Genomic DNA, 22,067 nt, shown 5'->3' on the forward strand with positions numbered 1-22,067 from the left:
ATACGGAGGGCTTACATCAAAACTACAGGCGACATTTAGTATAAATAACGCTTTAATCAATGGCAGCAAAACATTGGCAAAGTCTATAAAAAGCATCACACTTCAACAGAGATGAGAGTATTGCTGGACAATGCAACCGTTTAACAAAGGCTCCAACGCACAACGTTTCAGTCATGATATATAAAAATAACAAGCTCCCCTTTCGACACAAAGTAACTCTGGAGGAGGGTTAAAAATCAATAAGAAATAAACCTCAGGTTCGTTTTGCAGGGGAGATAGTGACCAGTGCTCCTAGTCGTTATTACAGATATTGCTGACCCTTCAGAGAATTGGCATCTGGAAACTATTTCTTTTGGTACTACTTGCCTCCAGTTCACATATTCTCCGAGCTCACAGCGCAATTACAACTGTGTAAACTGACAGTGCCCCCAGCCTCGCTCAAAGGGGTCTTGCAACAGGGGCTGTAAGAGTTGTGCTGAACTCAACACTCGTCCTGGAGATATTAACATTTCAAAAGACAATGAGACAAATTCTGCTCGCAGATACATCCCTGTTTGACTTCAGTGGGTGGGGGAAGTAAATCTGGAGCAGAATTTGGTCCTTTAACTTCGGGAGCCATCTCGGTTGATAAGAAGCCCAAAGTAAGGATTTGCTTATCCTAGGCCATGTACCACATGATGCCAAAGTTGGCGGCTCTCTCTCCAACAACCCTTTTGCCCTGCTCCCAACCAACTTATCACAGACTTTGAGTAAACAGCGGGGGTCCAGGAGGGGCATTTTCAAGAATAGCCAGAGAAGGTTCTCCCCAACCCCCTTTTTGGGGGAGTTGATTTTCCCTTTTTTTTTTTTTTTTTTTTTTTTATTTCCCGGGTTTCATCTGAAGAGCAAAGGGAGGGTTTTGGACAGCTCTGGAGACGAAAGGCCGCTACCACAGGAGCTGGGTATAACAAAACTTGAAAACTTGTCTCAGGAATTCCCTCCTCAAGCGCTGCTGCTAGCTGCTCTCCATGCCAGAGAAAGGGAAGGGTAGTTTGGGTCCAAAAGGTTAAGGGTTTAGAGGTCACTCTTCCCGGCTGAAATACAACTAATCGAATAGAAAATTTGTCCTCTGGGTGAACCTGCTCCTGCAATTTAGCCGAACTTCAGTAAAATACCTTTTCAGCTTCTCAACGTGAAGGCGTCAGAAAAAAAGACGTCTTTACTATGTATGAACTCGGTGCTTTTTGTCATAGAAACAATGACGCGAATAATGCGGGAATATCCATCTTTAATATCACGACGTGGAGATATTCAAGTATTGCCATGTGCAAGTCTGAGAACTGGGCTAACCCTAAGGAAGAACAAAGAGTTTTCTCCAGGCTCTAAAACAAAAGACCAAGTCTTAAAGACACTTTGCGGACTTCTAGGGATGAGAAAGGGGCAGAAATTAACCGCTGGCCACAGTTAATGCTGCCGAACACACTCCTGATGAAAAGCTCGCCTTTCATTTTCGAATGCATTCAAGCCCGTTTTGGCCACGTTTTCGCGAGCGAGACCAAAAAGCAGTGGGTCTTGGGTGGGAAACACCCAGCCTGGAGATGGGCATGTTAACTCACCCCCTGCTCTTTCCACCTCCCTTCCGCCTTTGCTCCGAGTTTCCTTCTTTGCCCCTTTTCTCTTTAATAAAGGGATCACCTCGTTACAATTTCGCTGATATGGTTCCTCTCCCAGGCTGCCCTGAGGGTGCAGGAGATAAGGGCTGAGCTTTAAAATCACTTGAGAGGAGGTGTAAGTGGCTGAGAGAGCTGGTTTGGGTTGAGAGCTGAGGGCTAGGTTTGGGAGTTACAGCTCACTAAAACTTTGGCATGATGCAGCCAGCAACCAGGGACAAATCGGTGGGTATTAGACCAGCTCTGCTCCCGTCCAAGCCTTTCCTGTTTCCCTGAAAGCAACTCGCTCAGAGATTTCTAGCCATGGCAGTCATGTGGTTTTCTCAAAAACAATCACTGTTCTTAAAAAAAAAAAAAAGGACCAAAAATAACAACCAAACAAAGCAAAGCACAACCCACATCACCCGTCTCTGCCTCAGAAAGAAAAGATACTAAAAATCTGGTTGAAAGAATGCATTCAGCTTCGAGTGGCTCTGGTTAGATCAGAAATCTCACACATTTTTCACTCTGGGGTTTTCTTTTTTCTTTTCTTTTTTTTTTTTTTTTTTTTGGTGGGGGGAGTTATTTTGTTGTGGTCTCTTTTTTTTTTTCTTGTTTCCACCACCCCACCCCCCTCCATTTTTAAATGAGGTATCGATGATTTAAAGCACAACACTGAGCAGAGCAGGCTTTGGAAACAGATTTCAAGCCTTCTAGCCCTAGATGGCACACAGTAAGGAGCAGGGATGCTTTTCCTATTCACAAAGAAGGAAATGACAAAAAAAAAAAAAAGGACAAGAAAGTTGTGTACGTTCAAGACAAGTAAACATTATACATGAGTTCATGAGACTGGGAAGGAGAAATGTTGTATTTCAACTCCCCTTCCCTGTTTTTTGGTTTTACTATTTTTCTTTTTATCTTCACTCTTCTACTTAACAAATAAATAAATATACTAACACTATCAGTACATAGAATAACCCGTTTTCACTGAAGTCCTATGCACACCTTCTGAGACGTTATGGAAATGAGCAAGTATTTTCATTACACCAAGAAAGGTAAAGCAGCAAAAAAGTTCACAATTAGTAGTCTTCATGTTCAAATAAGACTACGCTATAAATTTCCTGTCCTTAACTTGCCCAGATGCATCATCCCGAAATTGCATGGGAGAAAAAGACAATTAAAAGTAAAAACCCCAGTATAAAGCATCAAACCTTCACTTTCGAATTCAAAACTGAAACACAGGACAGTTTCATTTTCAATGATTTATTACTTTTTATGGACAGAAGGTCTCGTTTAATATTTTCCTAATTCCCACTGCCTGCATTATGTTTCTTTTCTCTCTTTTTTTTCCTCCCTTTCTTTCTTTCCTCCCCCCCTTTTTTCTTTTTTTAGGTTGTGCTAGCAGAGGCAAATAAAATAAAGTCCAAAGTAGCGTCATTTTGTCTCCTTTGTACAACAGTACCTTAAAGAAAGATGACAGTTTCTCGAGTCCTTAGCTGCTACATGCAGGTTCTGCTTGGCAGTGTCAGTTATGTACAGTACTGGTCAGAAGCGAAGGATGAAATGGAAAATTTCACCTCTTCTACAAAGTTGTCAAGTCAGTCTGATGGTCCTTGGAACCAGTCTGTAAATGGGAGTTTGAACCAGAGGAAGAAGACCTGCCCTTCGTGTTGGGCAGTTTGTGATCTTTTTTCCACTTCATTCTTCTGTTCTGAAACCAGATCTTGATCTGGCGCTCAGAGAGACACAAAGTGTGGGCTATCTCGATACGGCGGCGCCTGGTCAGGTACCTGTTAAAATGAAATTCTTTTTCCAGTTCTAGGACTTGCTGTCTGGTGTAAGCTGTGCGGGAGCGTTTAGGTTCCCCTCCGTTGTAATTGGGATTCACTGGGAAAAAAATACGGAGAACTTTACAAAGCTAATCTTGACTTGCCGGTTCGAATTTACAAAAGAAAACCTTACGAGCTGCGAACATGTGGCCGGGCTGGGCTCGTCCCGGTGCCTTACAATGGACGTGCTGCTCTCCCCCCACTAATGCAGGCAGCTAGGTAGGCTGGGAGCCCCTAGCATGATCCTGAAATGGAGTTTTCCCCTTGCACGGTAAAGCCCCGCATGGCCAACGGCCTATTTCCTCGGCAATAAAAATTTATGACGAGTGTAATTGGCTACCTCGGCTTAAAAAGCTCGCCCAGCAGCCTGGCAGGGACTCGAGCGAGCGCCGCTGAGGGCGGCCGGAGGCAGGGTAGAAGAGCAAAGTAAGAAGAGGATCCTTACCCGAGTTAACATGGACTTTCTTCATCCAGGGGTAAACTACTGCTGGCTGCTTAAGTGCCGACCCGTGGGGGGGTTTGAGGGCCGACTGCTGGCTGCAGGCTCGCGAGTTGGGCATTGGAGGCGGTGGACAATGCTCTGCTTGGCCGGGGAAGTGGCTCGCCGGGCCGGATTGCTCCTGTCCGTGACCCCGCGGCTGCACGGCAGAGCCTTGGGCATTGCTACAGCTAAAGGGCTGCTCGCTGTAGTTTGACCGTGAGTAGAGTCCCTGGTGCTGGAAATCAGAGCCCTGCGAGCCACTGTAGTACTCGGCCCCTTGCTCGCCTAGGTAGCTGTTCTGCAAATATTCCTCGCAAGGAGGAAATTTGGGATCCACATACTTGGAGTTCACCATGTACGAACTCATGGCCATTAATTTCTGAAGGTAGAAAATACTAATTTTTCTCGTGTTGTCTTTTTTCCCCCTGCCATAGAGCCCTCCTACTTGCTGTCAACTGAATAAAGTTAGGCGGGCATGTGACCGGCCCGGCCAATGGGGAGCCGGGAGCCCATCACCGGATTTCGCCGCAGCTCAGTGTTTCCACGGATTTCACCCCAGAATATCCCCGTAACCGAATGACCCCCCTCCCCGACTGGTCGCACCCCCCGAGCAGGTGCCGGGGGTGCTGGGGCACCCCTGGGGCAGCGGTGCTCCCCTTGGCCAGCAGGTACGGCCAGCCTTTTGTCTGAGCTGGCGGCCCTCCGCCCCGGTTGACTGTGCTCTGCCGTCTGATTTCCCATCTGCGACCGCCACCGGGGTTTGTTACCTCGCTTTAAGTAAAATACCGAAAGAAATATTCGGAGTGAGGAGCTGAAGAGGGGTTAAAAGGGAGGAAACTGATAAGGAGGTGAGGGAAAGCAAAGCCATCCAAAAAGAGGGTAATATGTTGTACAATAGATCTGTTCTGCCTTTGTCTCGCAGAGGTCACCCAAAAGTTACCAGAATTTAGTTCTGCTGAATAAAATTAGGCAATCAGTAACTTCTCATTCACTTTCAAGGCTCAACATATATCTCTGTGCATACGTATGCGCGCACAGACGCCAGCGCACGCCTATGTATGTAAAGCTATACACGTATGCATGTAAAACCATACAGATGGCAAGAAACCGCTCACTTTTAACCACTAAAGTTCAATCAATTGAACTAGAGACGGCATTTAATTAGGTTAAAAATATCACGGCTTTAATGAGATAAATTCGGTCTTCATTCATCAATATCATTCCAGGAGCACAAGTAAATACATTCCAGTGAGGCGAGTGCAGCTCTTTTGCTGTTGCTGTAAATATTTGGATGCGATCTGAACCCTTGATGGGAAAATTTTGCTAAAGTCTGGCATATCTGGCTAATTTATGAGTATCTTTTGAAAGATTCATTCACCGATTAGTGGATTTTTTTTGTTATTTTTTTTTAAATAAATTGTATAACTTCTGGTGAGATTTAACTGTTTGGATTCACAGTCTGTCAGTGAGAGTTACGACTGAACGACAACTGAAATTTGAAGAGACGTCCTAAAACCTGGCAAATAGGAGAGAGGCAGAAAAACTTTTGTAATTTCTGGGTGTTCAGCACGGACATGCCTTTTGATTCCGCCAGTATTTAAACTTCTAACCATTTGCAGAACGGTGAAGTTTTTGCATCGACCATATATTCCCCTAGAATCGAATCTGTGACTATATGAATATCACACAAATTCGGTTCTACAGGGTATATATAGACAACGTAATAACATTCTGTTTTCATCTACAATATAGCAGGGCTTTGCAATTCTCTTAGTCTTTACTGTCTTCTGAGGAATGCAAACTATTCTGCTGGGACTCAATTCTGAGATACGGATTTGCAGGAAGGTGGGATTTCAGAAAAGATTCATGCTTCTTATTATTGCTGCAATACAGCCATACGACTCTCCACCAATTTATAGCGACGAATTTCGCCTACCAAATTCTCAGAAAGACCTGCTGCTCACTTTAAATGCTCTGCCGTCTACGTCCTTTTTACGAAAACAGACGTTACCGGTCAAATCACGCCACTTGGAATAATAATGGTTAAAATAATCTAGAAAGAGTCTTTATATATTTAGACTAACACGAATCTAAAGAGATTCTCCATTATCAGAATTTCCCCTCCCCCTAAAATATAAAATAATAATAAAAAAAGAGATATCGAAACAGAAGAAAAACAGCCGACAACAGAAACAGCGATTGGTGAAAAGAGAAGAGTAAAGGCTGGAGTTAGCCGCTTTCGGGAAGAAGAGAGTTTCCAAATTTTCCAAATTTACCTTCATCCTATTATGCTGGTCTAGCTATTATCCCTGTGAGCTGTCTGCGAGCCGCAGCCTCGCACCCTCCCAGGTTCTCCCCGCCGTAGCGTTTATGGTGAAGGGCAGGGCGAGAGGTCAGCCGAAATCATTTACAAACATATCACAAAGTTTCATTATTTTTACTTTGTCGACAGCGGCACACAGGAGTACAAAAGTTCATGAATTGTGTCTGACCCAGCTCCTCACTGCTGTCCTGCGGTCAACCTCTTCTCCTTCCACTATTTAAAACAGGCACCATAAGGACAAATAATGGTGCAGGGGTGATACATCCAACCACTGCGGAGGGCAGATTTAGGGGTGTTGCGTTTATCCGAGCGATGTGTACCGGTTTGTTACCCTGCCTCCAATTCCCAGCAGCCTCATCTGGGGATGCTATTTTTAAACATCTGCTTTCTTACCACTGCCCTGGTGTCTTCTTCATGGCAAGTGCAACTCGAAACGACTTTGTGTCCCTAATCTGTTTCCCCTTCTCTGTCGCCGTTGTGCCCCCCTCTTCCCCCTCCCGGATTACTTTAATCTCCACCCGACTATTTTCAGTGTCTCTTTCAGCTTTCTCCTCCTTTCTCCGGGGGAGGGGAGGATACCTCCCCCCCGGGGGGTGTGTTAACCACCCAGCTGAACTGTCAGGATGAAACACACACCCCCAAAGCGAGGTGGGGTTTGGGGCAGCCCCCGGGAGCGGACGAGCGCTCAGAGGGCTGCCCAGGGAGAAGCAATGGTGCCGGGGAAGCAGCAGCTCCCCTCACTGCTTAATACTACACATTTTCATATTTGTTAGACGCCGTGACCTGCGTTTCACCTTATTGCACGACTTGCTCAGACAGGTCAAAGCCAAAGAGTTATTGATGAGCAAAAGCGTTATATATTCACCTCCTGTTCAACTGCCCATACAAAATGCTTTTGATCTATCAGGCTTTTTTGTATTCTGGTTCATAATCAGTATGCTAAATTTACTTGGGCAGAAAACAAGTAATCCATACATTTAGGGCCGGCCCTGGAATAAAATGCCAAGGGCATCTACATAGCACAGGGCTGATCTACGGGAGGAGGAAAGTTACCTATGGAACAAAATTAAAACTTAAACGCTGGAGGCGATCTTTTAATTCGTATTTAAAAGGCTTGAAAACCAGTATCAAAACGTAAGGCAAAAAGAGAAACAGCCTGACACAAGCAGTGAAAGAGGTTATTTATCAGCAAGCACAGAGAGGAAATAGGGAGAAACGCAAACAAGCACAACTCTGCTCCTCTACACTCTCCTCGTGGCCAGAACAGGGCTGGCAGAAGAGGGGAGGGCAATGTATACCTAACTCATCTCCAAATATCCCAGGCTTTCTTTTCCTGTTTGAGAGACAAGTCACTCTCAGCCTGAAGCACCAGGACTAACACACTTAGCTCCTTCCTGCAGCCAGAGAGGTTCAACAGCGTTTCCTGCCACACACGGACCTGCTGCCCTCCCCTCTTGTTACCCCGGCCAACTCCCGCGGGACCATCGGGGATGCGAAAACCCCTAGAGTAAAAGGTCTCTCTCCTAAGTTCAAACACCCATTCCCTTCCGTTGCCTTCCCAACATTTCAGTCCACGTTTGAGTCTCCCTTGCCTGGAGGAGACCCAGCAGCGGCGGATTGGAGCGACCCTGCTGCAGGGGTGGATGACCCGGGTGGCTCTGGCGCTGGCAGCCTCCAGAGCCCGCCTCCTCTTTCGCCCGTTCACTAGGCTGTGCCAAAGGAGGCTAACATTAGATAGCAGGCACGGCTCTGCTTTGAATCCAGGCTAGAGAGAAGAGTGGGAGTAGCCAAGGTTGTGAGGCACTGGGACACAAAGTGATCCATCCAGAATCTGCGCGGGGAGGCGCTGTACAGACCAGCCGAACCGAAATGGAATCGTTGCTAATTGCTCCAGAGTGTCTAAGAGCAGGAGGACACCTGTACAGCCCATAATAATCCCACAGGAGGCTGCACCTCTACTTTCAACGCTAGCCAGGATTACAACATGGTACCACAAACTGACACCACAAGAGCCTTCCCATGCTGACATAGCCTTTTGCCTCTTCTTTTTTTTGGGTGGTTAGCAATATTCATCAGGGATACATCATTCTTAATTCTTCCAATATGAAGGGAAGAAACAGGATTTTCAAGCAACACAAGCTCTACAAGAAATAAAAGGTTACTCACCGTGGATGTTCTTCCATACTGGCGAACCTGTTGCAATAAAAACGTTTGTTACTGTCGTATTCCACATACGGCTGATATTTCTGGAGAACAGTTACAGACCACATTTGACAGATAAAGGCAGAGAGGAGCTGGTGGTAAATCCTGCGAGCAGCGGAGTGGTGGGGTGGAAGTCCCTTCCGAATGAGGGCCACGTTTCATTCAGGCAGGTTTTTTATAAACACACGCTTTCCCTGTGCCTGGGGTATGATTTTTTACTTTTAATATTCATAGTCTAGATTTTATACCAGTTAATCTCTAAAAGGATAGAAAATCAGACCTCCCTCTTTCAGTGGCGGAAAAAGGAATAACAAAGGCCTTTTTTTGTTCTGTGGCAACTCAGTCACAAATGAAATATTCAGATCACCTTTGCTAAACCGTCACCCGTAAAACATCACAATATGCCATGCAGCATCATAACCATGCTGAGCACAGAAAGAGACAGAATTTGATAAGAGTAAAGCTCGGATTACTCTAAAATAGGTCCCCTTTAAGATGACCCAATCAACCTAACAGTAACCACGAGACACGCGTCTTTGTTTGCCTTATAGAAGGATAGATTTGACTTGAACTTTCCTTCAAATCTTCTTATAAATGCATTCAAAGATCACAATAAGCAAAATAAAACCACGCGCCCAGCTTAACGCTCCTGAAATGCATCGTATGTTTAAAAGTAACACTGAGGGGTTCTTTTCTGTGAGCGATTTTTCAACCTCCTCTATTGCCTTTCTACGATATCTTGGAGAGTTATTGTATTACACACAGAGCAATTGCCCCGTTATCAGTAGTTCATTAGGTAGAGCTTCCCAAGGCTGTTTTTTTTGTTCAAAAAACTTAATAAATTTATATACATATATTTAGTTCTTTCCACTCTGGTTAGCATTCAGAGCTTGTGAGGACGGTGGAGTCATATCAGCATTTCAGCACTGAAGATTCCCTTATCCTTCTTTTTCCTTTTATCTTTCTTGGATAATAAATAAAGGTTAGCTCCGGATAAGATGCCCCGCTAAATTCCAAAACCTCCGTCGGGAGCACCCCGCTCATGCCGGAGCTGCCCTAGCCACCTGGGTTCTACCTGTCGGTTTTCCCCGCAAAGCCTTCCGCGGGGCCGTGCGGAGCAGCGCCGGTGCCCCGCTCCCGCGGCGCTGCTAGGGGCCCAGCGGCATCCCGGTCTCGGCTGCGGGGAGGTCGGTAGCGGACTTACTGTGCGCTTCCCCCGCGGCCGGGGAGACCCGGGAGCAGAGGTGCCTGCACGGCCGCATTCCCGCAGACGGTTCCCTGCTAACACTTTCCCGATTACTGCTTCCAGGAACGCAAGCATCTGCACTTGTATGCTCTTAAACTAATTTATGGTGGGAATTATATTTTGGCTTGTCAACTCTCAAGCCATAAAACAAAGTTTATTGGAATCACGTGCTCCTAAATAGCCACTCAGGACCTATCTCTGCGGAACCATAAATAACCTTCGGCTTTAAACTTTTATTCGCTAAATAAAGGTTCTCTGAATCTGTCCTATAAAACGGGACTGGGTCGGAGTAGCGGGGATGGGCAGAAGGTCAGCTCCGCGGCGTAATGCCGGCCTTTTTGAGCAGCGTGTTGTAGAGAAAACTGCTAAAAGGGGAGTTACCACTGTCAAATTGCTCTTGGGAAAGGAACCGGGTGAATTTAGCTATGGGTACCCATTCAACCCTTTCTTTGCACCTCTTAGGAGATAGGGAAGCCCATCGCCAGAAAGGCAAAAAAAAGAGAGGTAGTTCAGAGAAGGGGGTTCTCTCTCTCCCTTCCTTGGATGTTTCTGAGATTTTGGCAAGGTGCCTTGGAAAACGCTTTTGACTTATTCATCTCCTGAGCTGTATCTCGGGAAAGCTGTGTCAGGGACTGTGGGCTCTCCGGGCACCCATGGACCCTTATGAGGGACCAAACCGCTGGCAACAGAGAGGGCACCGGGCTTTGGAAAGGGAGAAAGTGTGAAGCCTGCCACAATGAGATCTTTGAGGACTGGAAGTTTGAGGACGGTTATAAAACAATAAAACAGCCCTGGTGTGAAGGGAGCAGGGTGTGAATTAGCAAATGAGAATTTCAAGGAGCCCGAGCACAGGAAGTCAAATGTCCCTGGCAGCTACATAGCATAAAGGAACCCGGGCATCAGCTCCTAATCTATCATGGCTAAGATGAGGAAGTCCGAGCTGCCAGCAGCTCCCAGCGCTTCCAAGGAGGGGCTTGTGCCTTCCCCAGAGGGCGGGGAGTCGCGTCAGCCCCGTCGAGGACCAGCCGCAGATCATGGGGACCGGCCTCTGCCCCGGCCCGCGAGTGAGGATACGGTCGAGCTGCTGCGCTGGGTCTCAGCTCTGAAAAGCGAGATAGGTTCAGCTCTCTGTTGTTGTCGGCACCAGCTGGGTGGTGCCTGGTTAGGTCCCACCTGGTCTCCTCTGACTCGGCCGTGTGCTGCTCAATCTGCCTGTTAACACGAGTTTTAAATTGCCCTAAAGGCGCAGCTCAGCTCCGCTGTGCTCTTTAGGTGACTCAGATCACAGCTGATCAATTAATTTTCCCCCTTAGTACAAGAGGCGTCCTGAGCACCTTCCCTGCTCTCTCTTTAAGACACAGACTTATTCGGCATTCCGCTGTTTCTCTTGCTGTGTCAACACTTTAATCATTTGACATCACCTGTGTGCTTTTATAATGGCCTAAGCCGCGGAATGACTTTTTCCCCTGTGCCCTTACCTGCCCAGAATAGCTGGCAAGGTCACTGTTCAAGGTGGCCTTTCAGGCGGAGTTTGAGAAGCTTGCTTCATCATACTGCCGATTAAAGTTCGGGGGGGGGGGGGGGGGGGGGCAGGCCATTCTCCCCCAGGGCAGGAGTGGATTGCCCTGTGTGGGACCAGGCTCTGTGGCAGCCTTCAGGCACCCCCTCGCTCCAAAAGAGGCCGTTCTCTCTGACATCTGGGGAACGGCCTCAGCGGCAGGCAGCTGCAAGATGCCAGGGTGCTGGTCCCCTGAGAAGGTGGGAGAAAAGGATAAGGATCGGGATGTGAGTGGTAGGGATACAATGGGGAAGTCCAAGAAAATGTAGGGAAAAGAGGCTGGGACAGCAATGCAGAAGCAGAGGTGTTTGCCCCAGGCCTGGCAGCTGGTGCTGGATACAGTGGAGGTCCTGTCCTGGGCAGCAGGGACCACGAGTGGGCTCCAGCCCTGTGATCGTCTTCCCCACCTTCTCTGGTATCTAAAACAGCTTCTACTCTCTTGGCCTACCCTGTGGGCAAGCAAAGATCCTAGTTTGGACTGGGTCGCATCCCACACGTGCAGGAGGAGGAGAGCCATGGAGAGGCAGTCAGCGTGGCAGCACTGCTGGTGCCCGGTCGGAGAGTCAGCCCCTGCAAAGCCGGGCCGGGCATGTGCCTCAGGCAAATGTGGCCTTGAGGCTGGGGCTGGGAACGGTGGGGCTGTGGGGTAGTGAGGAGTTGATGAATGAGATACAGCTCCCTGTGATCATGGGCAAGATGAAGATGAATGTTTCAGCAACTGAGTAATTCTAGCCCTGACATTTTGAAGAGGGAATTAGGAGGATTTTCACATTCTTATTCTAAGATGCAGATGTGAATGTTGACTTTGAAGCTCTGGCCGGTTCGTTCTCTAGGTTTTTATGCCAGTTCTCATATTCAGGACTGATTATCTGGGGGTGGATAAGATGTGGAATTAAGTTACCCACTGACAATTGGTTTCCCTCTGGTAACTTGCGATAAAAGGATTGGGGAAATTGAATCACATGTATAAACCACTGTCGCTCTCGATGGCACTTGATAGACATGATTGCCAGCATCCTACCCCGAGGACCACACCACCAGCAAATGACAGGCTCCACCTTTGACTTTGAAGACCTACAGAGAGCCTTGATAGCGTCCAAAACATTAGTCCTCCTCTATTTTCTCATAACCCTGACCTTTCAGCAGTCACCCCACCACCCATGCCCTCGCCGAGCAGGATGTGGGCATGCAAAGGCCCCTGCCCACAGGTCCCCACTCCCGCAGGCAGATCCGGCGGCAGCGGAGAACCGGGGTGGGCAGGGTGGTGGCGAGCCGCGCCCCGACATCAAAAGGCGGCAGCGGCGGCGGCACCCCGGGTCCGCGGGGGAAGAGGGCGAGGAGCACAAAGCAGGGAGGGGAGACCGGAGGCCGTGGGAGCGTCGAGCTGGGGCAGGCACGGCCTGGGGGGCTATGGATCCTCAGGGTCATGTCCGGGCAAAGCTGGGTCAGATGAAACCTGGAGGTAACAGGTGAGGCTGAGGCAGTGAAAGCTGCCAGGCCCCGCTTGCAGAGGGTAGGGGGGCTCTGCTCGGTGGAAGGGAGCCAGCAGAGAGGAGGGTGCTGGCTGCCATGGTGCTCTGGCACACACATCAAAGGGGCAGAGAAGGAATAAGTGACTGCCCGACATCAAAGGGCGGGCCGGTGACCTGGAGGGCGGCGGGGCACCCAAGGTGAGCCCCGCCGGCACCGCGGGGAAAGGCAGGGAGCGCAGAGGGGTGTGTGCGGGTGCGTGCAAGAGCTCGCGGACCCAGGGTGGAGGGAGGCCGCAGGGCTGGAAGCAGTGGGACAACTGGGCCACGGCTAGGGAGGGCCCCTCCTGTGGACCTCTCCCGTGGGCAGGCGGGAGGCCAGGTCGGGGCCCGGGACAGGCGGTGGGGGGCGGCCGGCCGGCAGGCCCCTCTCGGAGGCGCGGAGAGTGGCCAGGCTTGTCCTACAGCGCCTTCTCCTGGAAGAGGCCGTAGAGACAAAATGGCTGGTGGAGGCAGCCAGGGCCTACCGCGCCCCCGGCGGCCGCTCCGCTCCGCACCCCGGCCTGGCCTGGCCTGACCATCCGAGGGGGGGAGCCGCGGGCAGGTGACCCCTGCCCTGGCCGTCGGGGCGGCACCACACTCGGGCAGAGGTGTCGGAGACGGACCTCGACGGCGGAACCGGCCGGGGAGCTGGGCTGAGGCCTCAGCCCCGGCACCTCGGCGGGGTCCAGTTCGGGTCGGCTCCAGCGTGGGGCGCTGGATGAGCGATACGGGCTGCCCCCCCTTCTTCCTCCTCCCCCGCGGTGGTGGGAGGCGAGTACTGGGTTCGGACAGAGCCTGCTGCCTCTGAATGCAGTTTTATTGCCTCTTTTTTTCTGGCAGGACCCTTCCTCCGCGCCCTGCCCGGCCCCTGCGACCTGCTGCAATGTTTATTGTGCCTCATCTTTTCCTTTCGCTTCCTGTTTTTCCCTCTCCCGCTTCAGCAGCATTGAGTGCCGCACTGCAGTAGAGCCGTAAATACCTTTAACAGCTGCCTGCCAACCGAGGGGTGAAATACTGTCTTTGTTCGGATTTTTTTCTGCCCTAAGCGCTCATAAAACACCCCATGAGAATTATATTTGTTTGGGGAAAGAGAAACATTATTGGGAAATAAACGAATCGTCCGGATTTGCGTTTCGTAAGAGTGCAAACCCAACGTGTGTTTCTTTCCTCAGGTTTCCTGGGTCCACGGTTCACATCGCCTCCCTTCCTTGCCCCAAAACCCCTACAGGCTCGGGGAGCAGAGGCTGCTCTTCTCGCCCAGGCAACTTGGAGCAGCTAAGCAGGAACCCAGCTTAACTTCCCAAATGGCAGATGGCGCCAGGGATACCTGGGCACTGCTGGGGAACGCAGCCTGCGCTGTCCTGAGGGTTATTTTGTGCTGCTGTTCTTTCACTGCCCGTGCGTCAATAAAGTGTGGGCTAGGGCTCAGCTATTTCCTTTCAACAAAAAAAAAAAAAATGAGATGACTCATAAATTCTGCCAAACACGTCGGAAAACGGAGCAGGTGTGAGAAATGTAAATGTAGTTTGTGTATTTCAAAAATTACAGCACACCAACACATCTACATTCACACAGGCGCCCACCTTATATAGGTGTATAAATATATATAAAAATACAGTTCTAGTATGTGCCATAAATATATATACACATCCATGCAGAATTAGTTATGAACACTCACAAACACATAGGTATATATAAGAGCATACACATATTTATGTTTCAATGTTAACTAAAAAAATGAAAGGGGGAGCAAAACAGAGAAAAACAAGAGCAAAAGCAAGAAAGGAAGGAAGCCATTTAGAAAGGAAAAAAAGCCGAACTCCCACAGAAACCAGTGGGACCATAAATGAGTATGTGTATCCGCATGTGTCAGCATATAGACCCGCAGACTGACATGCACATAAGAATTCGTTAGAACATCCTGCTTTTGTTTCCTTCTTTTCCCCCAGGCTACGAATAATTTCAAAACAGCTCAAGGACGAGATTTTTCGAAGTTTTTGGAGAGATTTATATCCAAGCAGCTACAATTACTGTGTCACCTAGGAGAGATTCTGAGAGTGAAACCTAACGCAATACATACTTTCCAAGTTACTCTTAAAGACTGTTGCTATGTTGAAAATTATCCACTCAAATAATCCTCATGTCTTTCAGCAGTGGAGGGCAGCCGGCTATTGCAGAGCCAAAGCGGGAGGGAAAAGCATCCTACCGCTTCCTGAGCTGGGCTCGGGCTGAGCAAGCTGGGAAGATGCTCAGGGATGGATTAAAGAATAATTTCTCCTGCGGCTTCAAATTATGTACCTGGGGCACAACACACCCTTTTCCATTCTCACTAGGGATGGTTTAATCAGTCGGTTTGCTTTACCGTTAAATAAGCGGCTGCTTTTGAGGTAAACTAGCGATTCGGTAAATTGGCGATTCAGTAAATTCGCGCAGTGCAATGGCATGGAGCATTTTCATTGCTGACCAACGATGTAAACACTAAATGCCAGGCAGCGGATTTTCTGCTGTGCATTCACATCTTGAAAATGAAGAGGAAATGGGTAAAATACATGTGCGTTCAAAATAATATACTTCCAAAGGAGCAATATTCTACAGAGAACGTACATATGTAAGTATATAGGTAATGCAGATACGGGTGTATACACACATATAGGTATCGCAGATATAGTTTATATGAGTGTTCTACCTCCTCTACATATTTCAAAATAAACCTGGGCTGAGGAGAGGATTTTTTTCCCGGCAAACTCGTCCCCTATTTCCACGCGGTTCAGCAGCCGCACTGCGAAGTGTCCCCTGGCCGTGGCTCCGCGCAGCCCTCCCCGAGCTGTGCGGCTGCGGAGCCCGGCCCTCGTGCCTCCCACAGGGCCGGTCGGAACCTGGCTCATGCACAGTGAAGAGAGAAGGATATGCTAAACCGTTCTGGCGGGGCCCCGGGCACAACCACCGGCCCGACCGGCTCGGCGGGACCGCCCCGCGCCCTCCGCCTCTGCGGGAGCGCTGACCCCGATTCTCCTGCGAAAACACCTGTTAAGCTTCAAAGTTACGCGACCGCCCTTCCGCATGAGAAAACCAAACCACAGTATCACCACACTGCGCTTCAGACTGGAAGGGAAAAAAGTACCCAAAGGAAAAAAAAAAACCGCTTTTTACTGGAAGAAACCCCGCTAATGAAAAATGCTGCCTGCGAGCTCTACGCCCCAGCCTTCCGCCCCTCGGGGCGGAGGGGCTCTCATCGCCGCTCCATCGCGGGCCCCAACGCCTTTTCCGTTCCAGTTAGCGCAACAGCCTCATACACCCCGCGGCGTACCCACAACCGTTATTAGTAACAATAACAATGCCAATAATTACAATAGCAATAAGAGCAACAGTAATAATAGCAATAATAACAGTAATAACAATAACAGAAATGGGATTAGGGAAAACAAGGGACTATGAGGGACAGGTGACCAGCGGGGCTGAAGGACAGGGCAGCCGGAGCCGTTCTGCTGTGCGGGACTGTGCGCGGGTGCGGAGAACCAGCGGCAATCCCGAGGGGAGCCGAGTGCTTACCGGTTAGTGGCACTGCCCGCCGGAGAAGGAGCCCGGGACGGTCGCTGTAATCCATTTTGCACCCGCGTAGCAATCCGTGTGCCGGAGGATGTGTCGGCAACAAGCGGCGGGAGAGGAGCGGGGGGCTGGAGCCAGCGCGGCTGCTGGCGCGGAGCTCCGCGCATTCCCCCGCTGTCGCGGGAGAGGAAGTGCCGCGGGGCCGGGGACGTGTCAGCACGGCAACGGCGGGACCGACCGCGGGTTTTAGGGTGCAGGGCACAAACATGAGGGCGACTGCCATACACCTCAGCCTAGACAAAGGTTAGAAAAAGAGGGGCTGAAGCTCTCTGAAGGCAGAATGCAGGGGGAAATTCGCCAGGGAAATCAGGAAAAGGCCATGAAAGCGCTCGCTGCCTGCACATGACCAGCCGCAGCCAATGACGAGCCCAAATAGGTCATAAAAAGGTCTATTACCAAGTTGTAAATTTTCTTCAAACAAAAAGGAATTTACTGCAATTCCTTGCGGATTTTGCACATACTGCTTCCCAGCGCCATGTTTCTTTCGCCTGCGCGCTGCGCTTTTACTGAGTCCCCGATCCCGCCTGCCCGCGGCCTGCGAGCCCCGGGCGCGGTTGCGGAGGCCTGCTGGCGCGGCAATGCGCGGAACATCCGCGCAGGGAGAAGGGTTAGCTTCCTCGGAGCCGCACAAATAGGGGGACCGAGCGGCTCCGGCAGCTCCACGTCGTTCCCCAACGAAAGGCGGCTTTACACTCATCTCCCCCCCCCCCCTCCGCCCCGGCTTGCCCTAAAAGCATCCACACTTGCTTGAGCGCCCACTACTGAAGCCGAAGCCGTTGCTGACCTAAAAATAGGCAGGGCCGCTTCCCCACCCAGTGTGCCCTTTGCCCACGGGTGACGGAGGGCGCTGACATCGTGCCCAGGCTGCCCGCGGCTCCGCCGGTGAGGATGCCCCTGTCCCCAAGAAAACCTTACCGTGGCTACTAGGATCTGGGGCAAAATCCCATTCTCAGAAAGTACTAGAAAAAGCTAAAACCTGCCCCGTGTCCACAGGGAATGCTCTGCTCGGAGACGGAGTATTCGTGCTCAATTTTTATTCTAGAAAATAAGCAGACCCCTCCATCAGTGACCTCCGGGTTGATTGTACCTGCCTCAAAAATAGAACTAACAAAAGTAAACACTTCTAAAGGTGGAGGATCCTTTTAGGACTCTGTTTCTGGCAGTTGCACACTCGTGAATATCACACGCGTGTCATGCCCCTCTGCCGAGGCACCGGTACCGTTCTAGGTGGCTCTGCGGCACCCACGGCAGGGCAGAGCTGCCCCGGGTGGAAACGGAGAAATCCCGCGGAAACCAAAGGCGCGGTATATCCGCACTGCGGCCACCGCAGGCTGCCTCTTGCCTCCATTGCCTCCGCTACTCGCGCAGCTACGGCTTTTCTCTGCCAAAATACCACTGCTTGCTCCGGAGCTCGAGGAGTCCGGTTAATCGGGGGCTTACTGACCGCCCGGGACAATTTCTAGCTCAGTTTTCTTTTTTTTTTTAGCATGATTCCAAGTACGAAAGAGGGGGAGATTCAGCTGCCAGGCTATAAGGGGGAGATACCTTCACAACTACAGCGATTTTATTGTTTTCTCAATGAATAAGACAGGGACTATCCCAGCTACAGCTAGGCCTTTGCAGATGATGTGCACACAAGGAAGTCAGTTTTGTCTACGTGGCTGCGTTCCCAGTCGGCACAGGGAGAGCGACGCTTAACGGAAACTTCTTCAGGAATATTTCAATTTTATTCTCTTTGTCTGGAAATTAAACACAACCACAGCATCAGCTCTTTCCCGAATGAATATTAGTGCTCGCTCAGGTGTGCAGGTCTCCGACACGCGCTTCCCGTATTGCCGTCCCGGTCTGCGGCACTGATATCTCTGCGGCAGCGCCTGCAGAGACCTGCTACACCAGGGCTTGGCCACAACCGCAGCATAGGGAAGGGGCTTTTACCCTGACCTGAGACCCAACATGTCGGTGCCATTGGCAACGGGTATTATTTTGAAAACCAAGGAGGGGATGTTACGTGTCAGGACATTGGGTTTCCTTAACCGTGCCGCCACCAGCCCCACATCCTTCCCGGACATTAAGGGTGCCCGTGTATTTATGCAAATCCATGCGGCAAAATGTTTACTTCACCTCTTTGCTGCAGTTTCCCCTCGTTTACAACCTTTAACCAACTACGGGATTAAAATAAACCTAGAACAATAGCTCCGCTTGCTTGTGACTCCCTCTAGAGCTACTGTTTTGCAGGAATGGAAACGTGCCTAGCTCGGTGGCCGGGCGGGGGTAAAGGGAAGGGAAACGAAGTGAACCATGCCCACCACACAGATCCCGACACCGGGCATGGCAGTTCTCGCCGTGCCGGATCTATTCCCTGGAGCGAAGCGGTGGGCACGGGAGAAGGGCTGCAGCACTGGGGGCGGACGGCGGAGGCCGGCACCCCTCCAGGCTCCTCGATGTGTTTCTGAGTGGGACCCCGGCTCGGCCCCTAACAGTTTCTCGTTCAGAAAATGTAAATTTCTCGTGTTCGCGGCAGTGGCTGGCGCGTCCCTGCAGTTCCCTTCACGTAACCATCACTCACGGGGGCGTGATGCTGTGGAGAAAAAATGACGCAAATATCTTGGTAGCGTTTTATACCTCATACCCCAGCGCTCTGGCTACTGTTCCTAAAAAGGACTGCTCTCTGCCGTCCTCTCAGATATCGCAGGCTGCGGGACCTCGCCGAGGAGCTGGAAAAAGGGGAGGGAGGGGAAAAGACGAGATAAATTAAACCGTTTTACTGATCAGAGCGGGCTCCTCTCCCCTTGGCTGCGGGGAATCTTGCGGGGAATCTGCTCTCTCCGGCTGTGGCCTTCGAGGGGAATGCACTCGAGCCGTGCCATAATACTTATGGGGGAAAATGCCCTTCTCTACTTTTACGCGTGATTTGGGAGCACTAACCATTACAGCTCCCGAGAAAACTCCACGTAAGGCCACAAAAGCTTTTAGTCTCTCCAGTCATCCGCCATCCGCAGGGTGGCTTAGGCCGGATTTGGCTGCGGATGGAAGCCCACCAGCGATCAGGATCAACGCTCATCTAGGCAAGGCAAAGCCCCTGTCTGGCGGCAGCAGCCCCTGGCCCCGCCGTCCCGCAGCTCAGGGGCGGCGGGAAAGGTAAAGACAGGGCCCGGGCGCACACATCGAGGAGGCTCACGGGACCGGGCCGCAGCGTGGGTTCAGCCCGAGGGTGGGCCCTTGGTCCCCGCTGTCCGCTGTTTCCACCACGATCCCGCAGAGCCATGTCTGGCGGCTCTGGCCGGGTGTGCAGGCAGCAGGGAGAGAAACACAGGATTTGTAGCCAATGTGCCCTAACCAGACCCCACCGAAACACCCAGCAGAGAGAGAAATACGGAGAAAGGCGCAGGGGGGAGTTAGTCCAGACGTGGAGGGGCACTGAGGTTTACTGGAGGAGTGGATTACGAAAAAGATATGAAGATGCCGATACAGTTTATATTTGAATAAATTTGGTTTATTTTAATCAAATATCATAGCAGAAGGTTAAATATACTTCTAAGTTCTTTTCTTCAAATTTATTAAATTTATTTAATTTAGTCAACATAAGAACAAGAATTAAAATAGTACAAGTGCACTTGTCTTGATTAATAAAGCATCGTTAAATGTCTTGCTTATTGGAATTCATTATTATGAAGTTTATGTTGTTTCTCGCAATCACCGTCTTTGAAGATTGGAAAAAAAATTATTAGAAATTTATTGCTACAAACTCTGTATCAAATTTGCAAAAGAAGCAGATGAACTGTTGAATCTAGAAATTGGTCCGGATATGGTTAAAAACAAAACCATGAACAACTGAAGCACCCGAAGCAGAGAAATGTCAAGCAGAGGTACACTGGGTCTCTCGTTCCCCAGCAGGACCTCGTACAGGGGAGACCGGCTGACATGTCGGGCTGTGGCGCTGGTTGTTTCTGATGGTGTTTCGCAAAAGCTTTTAGGGCAAAATTTAATTAGTTTGGCCCTCAGCTCTGTCTTCTTCCAGATCATGTGCTTCCTTTTTGGCCTCCCCTTCCTTTCCCTCCTGTCTGGAAGCGGGGAATTTGTCCTTGTTGTTCTCTTTTTTCCATTTCATCCTCCTGTTCTGAAACCAGATCTTTACCTGCCTTTCCGTGAGTCCTAATGCGTGGGACACTTCGATCCTCCTCTTCCTGGTCAGATAGGGGTTAAAGAGGAATTCCTTTTCCAGCTCTAGTGTCTGGAATCGACTGTATGTTTGTCTTCCTCTCCTCCTGCCCGGCGCTGCTGTTTAAAACAAAAACACAAGGTTTTGGAAGTTGATGTGGCCGTTCAAAACCAGGCATAAGGAGGGAGCGAGGGCTCGGGCCCCTCTGGAATCCCTGGGGAGAAGCCCCACAGCAATGCAGTGGAGAAAAAGCAGAGGGCTCAACACAGCCGAGTTCTATACACGAGTGCGGGACAAACAGCAGTAGCAGATGCACGAAGTGACTCGGCTCCCCACCCCTTCACCGGGGTTTGCGGGACTGAGTTTACGGGGTCACTTTATTATCTCATGACCGGCCCCCCGGCCCTGCTCCCTCCCGTTCGGACGGCTGCGGCAGGAGCCGGGCGAGAGTGGCAATACACCTCGGTGTCCAAATGGACTTTAAAGCTACTCTTGGGGCGACAGCCGCCTTCTGCTGAGCTTTCTGTTTGCTTACTGTATCGCTTTATTATCGCAAGCCACCGCGGAGATAGGAATCGCGGGGAGAGAGGCAGGGAGCGAGGGTGGCAGAGGCAGGGAGCGAGATGCAGCAAGAAAGAAGCGGGAGGAGGAAAAGAAAGTTTCGAACTCAGACGTGAGATGGAAGCAAATTTTTTACTGCGTCCAACCTTGTGGTCTCATCCAGGGAAACATTTGAGCAGGAGACGAGCTCTGATTTAAGTGGTCTGGTTCCTCGCCAATATTAGCACTGGACGATTTACAGTCAGGATATTGTACCAGCTCGGCCTCTTGCTGTGTCGTAAAAATCTGCTGTCTCTGTAAGTTATCGTATCCGTAAAATTTAGCGGGCTCCCCGTGACAGGTAACCCCACTGCAGGGGGCAGGAGGCGGAGGCGCGGCGGGGGGAGGAGGAGGCGGCTGGTAGGCGGCCGTGGGGCTCCCCCCGGCCGGGTGGTAAAAGTCCGCGGCCGCGCCGCCGCCCCCCGCCCCTCCGGGCGCTGGGTGCGGGAAGCCGCCGGCGGCCGCGCCGTTCCCGTAGAGCAGGGCGGCGGCAGCGGCGGCGGCGGCGTGGCGGCCGCTCACCTCGGGCGCGAAGTGACAGTCGTAGTAGGAGGGATTGATGGGCTCCCCCGCCGCCGCCGCCGCCGCAGCCGCCGCCTTGTACTTGGAGTACAGCGGGTTGACAAAGTAGGAACTCATCTGGGAGGGGGCAGCGGCGGGCGGGGGAGCGGGCTCGGGCACGGGGCGCTGCTCCCGCCGCCGCCGCCGCTGGTGCCTCTACGCCGCGCTCATGCCGCCGCAGCTCGCCCGTGCGCTCACCGCTCCTGCTCTCCGTGTATGTGGTGACCAGGACTGGATTATAATCGCTCCCAAAATGACCTGCCTCACTGCTTTTACTATTTCCTATTAGGCACACAGCAGCCCGCGCACACACACACACATACACACACACACGCTCATGAGCTCAGGGGGGACTTTTGGCTT

General features: G+C 50.7%; 3 protein-coding genes across 5 annotated transcripts in view; all 3 read right to left on the reverse strand.

Annotated features, from left to right (window-relative positions):
* Positions 1-16,436, reverse strand: part of HOXD3 (homeobox D3) — a 30,813-nt gene extending 14,377 nt beyond the window's left edge. Inside the window, exon 1 of the mRNA XM_034065114.1 lies at positions 16,328-16,436. The gene's annotated coding sequence lies outside the window, so the exon portion shown is untranslated. The remainder of the gene's footprint in view (positions 1-16,327) is intronic.
* HOXD4 (homeobox D4) lies at positions 2,290-5,567 on the reverse strand. The gene is made up of 2 exons (XM_005152583.4): positions 3,903-5,567; positions 2,290-3,515 (listed from the first exon to the last, which is right to left on the reverse strand). Exons 1-2 carry the CDS (start codon positions 4,309-4,311, stop codon positions 3,211-3,213), a joined length of 714 nt encoding a protein of 237 aa, XP_005152640.1. The 5' UTR covers positions 4,312-5,567; the 3' UTR covers positions 2,290-3,210.
* A 3,495-nt stretch (positions 16,437-19,931) lies between the features above and the next one.
* HOXD8 (homeobox D8) lies at positions 19,932-22,067 on the reverse strand. Of its 3 annotated transcripts, XM_034065506.1 has the most exons (3): positions 21,666-22,067; positions 21,251-21,398; positions 19,932-20,662 (listed from the first exon to the last, which is right to left on the reverse strand). In XM_034065506.1, exons 1-3 carry the CDS (start codon positions 21,780-21,782, stop codon positions 20,367-20,369), a joined length of 561 nt encoding a protein of 186 aa, XP_033921397.1. In that variant the 5' UTR covers positions 21,783-22,067; the 3' UTR covers positions 19,932-20,366. The 3 variants fall into 3 exon arrangements, with proteins under 3 accessions (XP_033921397.1, XP_033921396.1, XP_012985351.3); XM_034065505.1 differs by having other exon boundaries at positions 19,932-20,659; positions 21,251-22,067; XM_013129897.3 differs by having other exon boundaries at positions 21,251-22,067.

The sequence above is a fragment of the Melopsittacus undulatus genome, chromosome 8, assembly GCF_012275295.1.
Source record: "Melopsittacus undulatus isolate bMelUnd1 chromosome 8, bMelUnd1.mat.Z, whole genome shotgun sequence".
In the NCBI taxonomy this organism is placed as follows: Eukaryota; Metazoa; Chordata; class Aves; order Psittaciformes; family Psittaculidae; genus Melopsittacus; species Melopsittacus undulatus.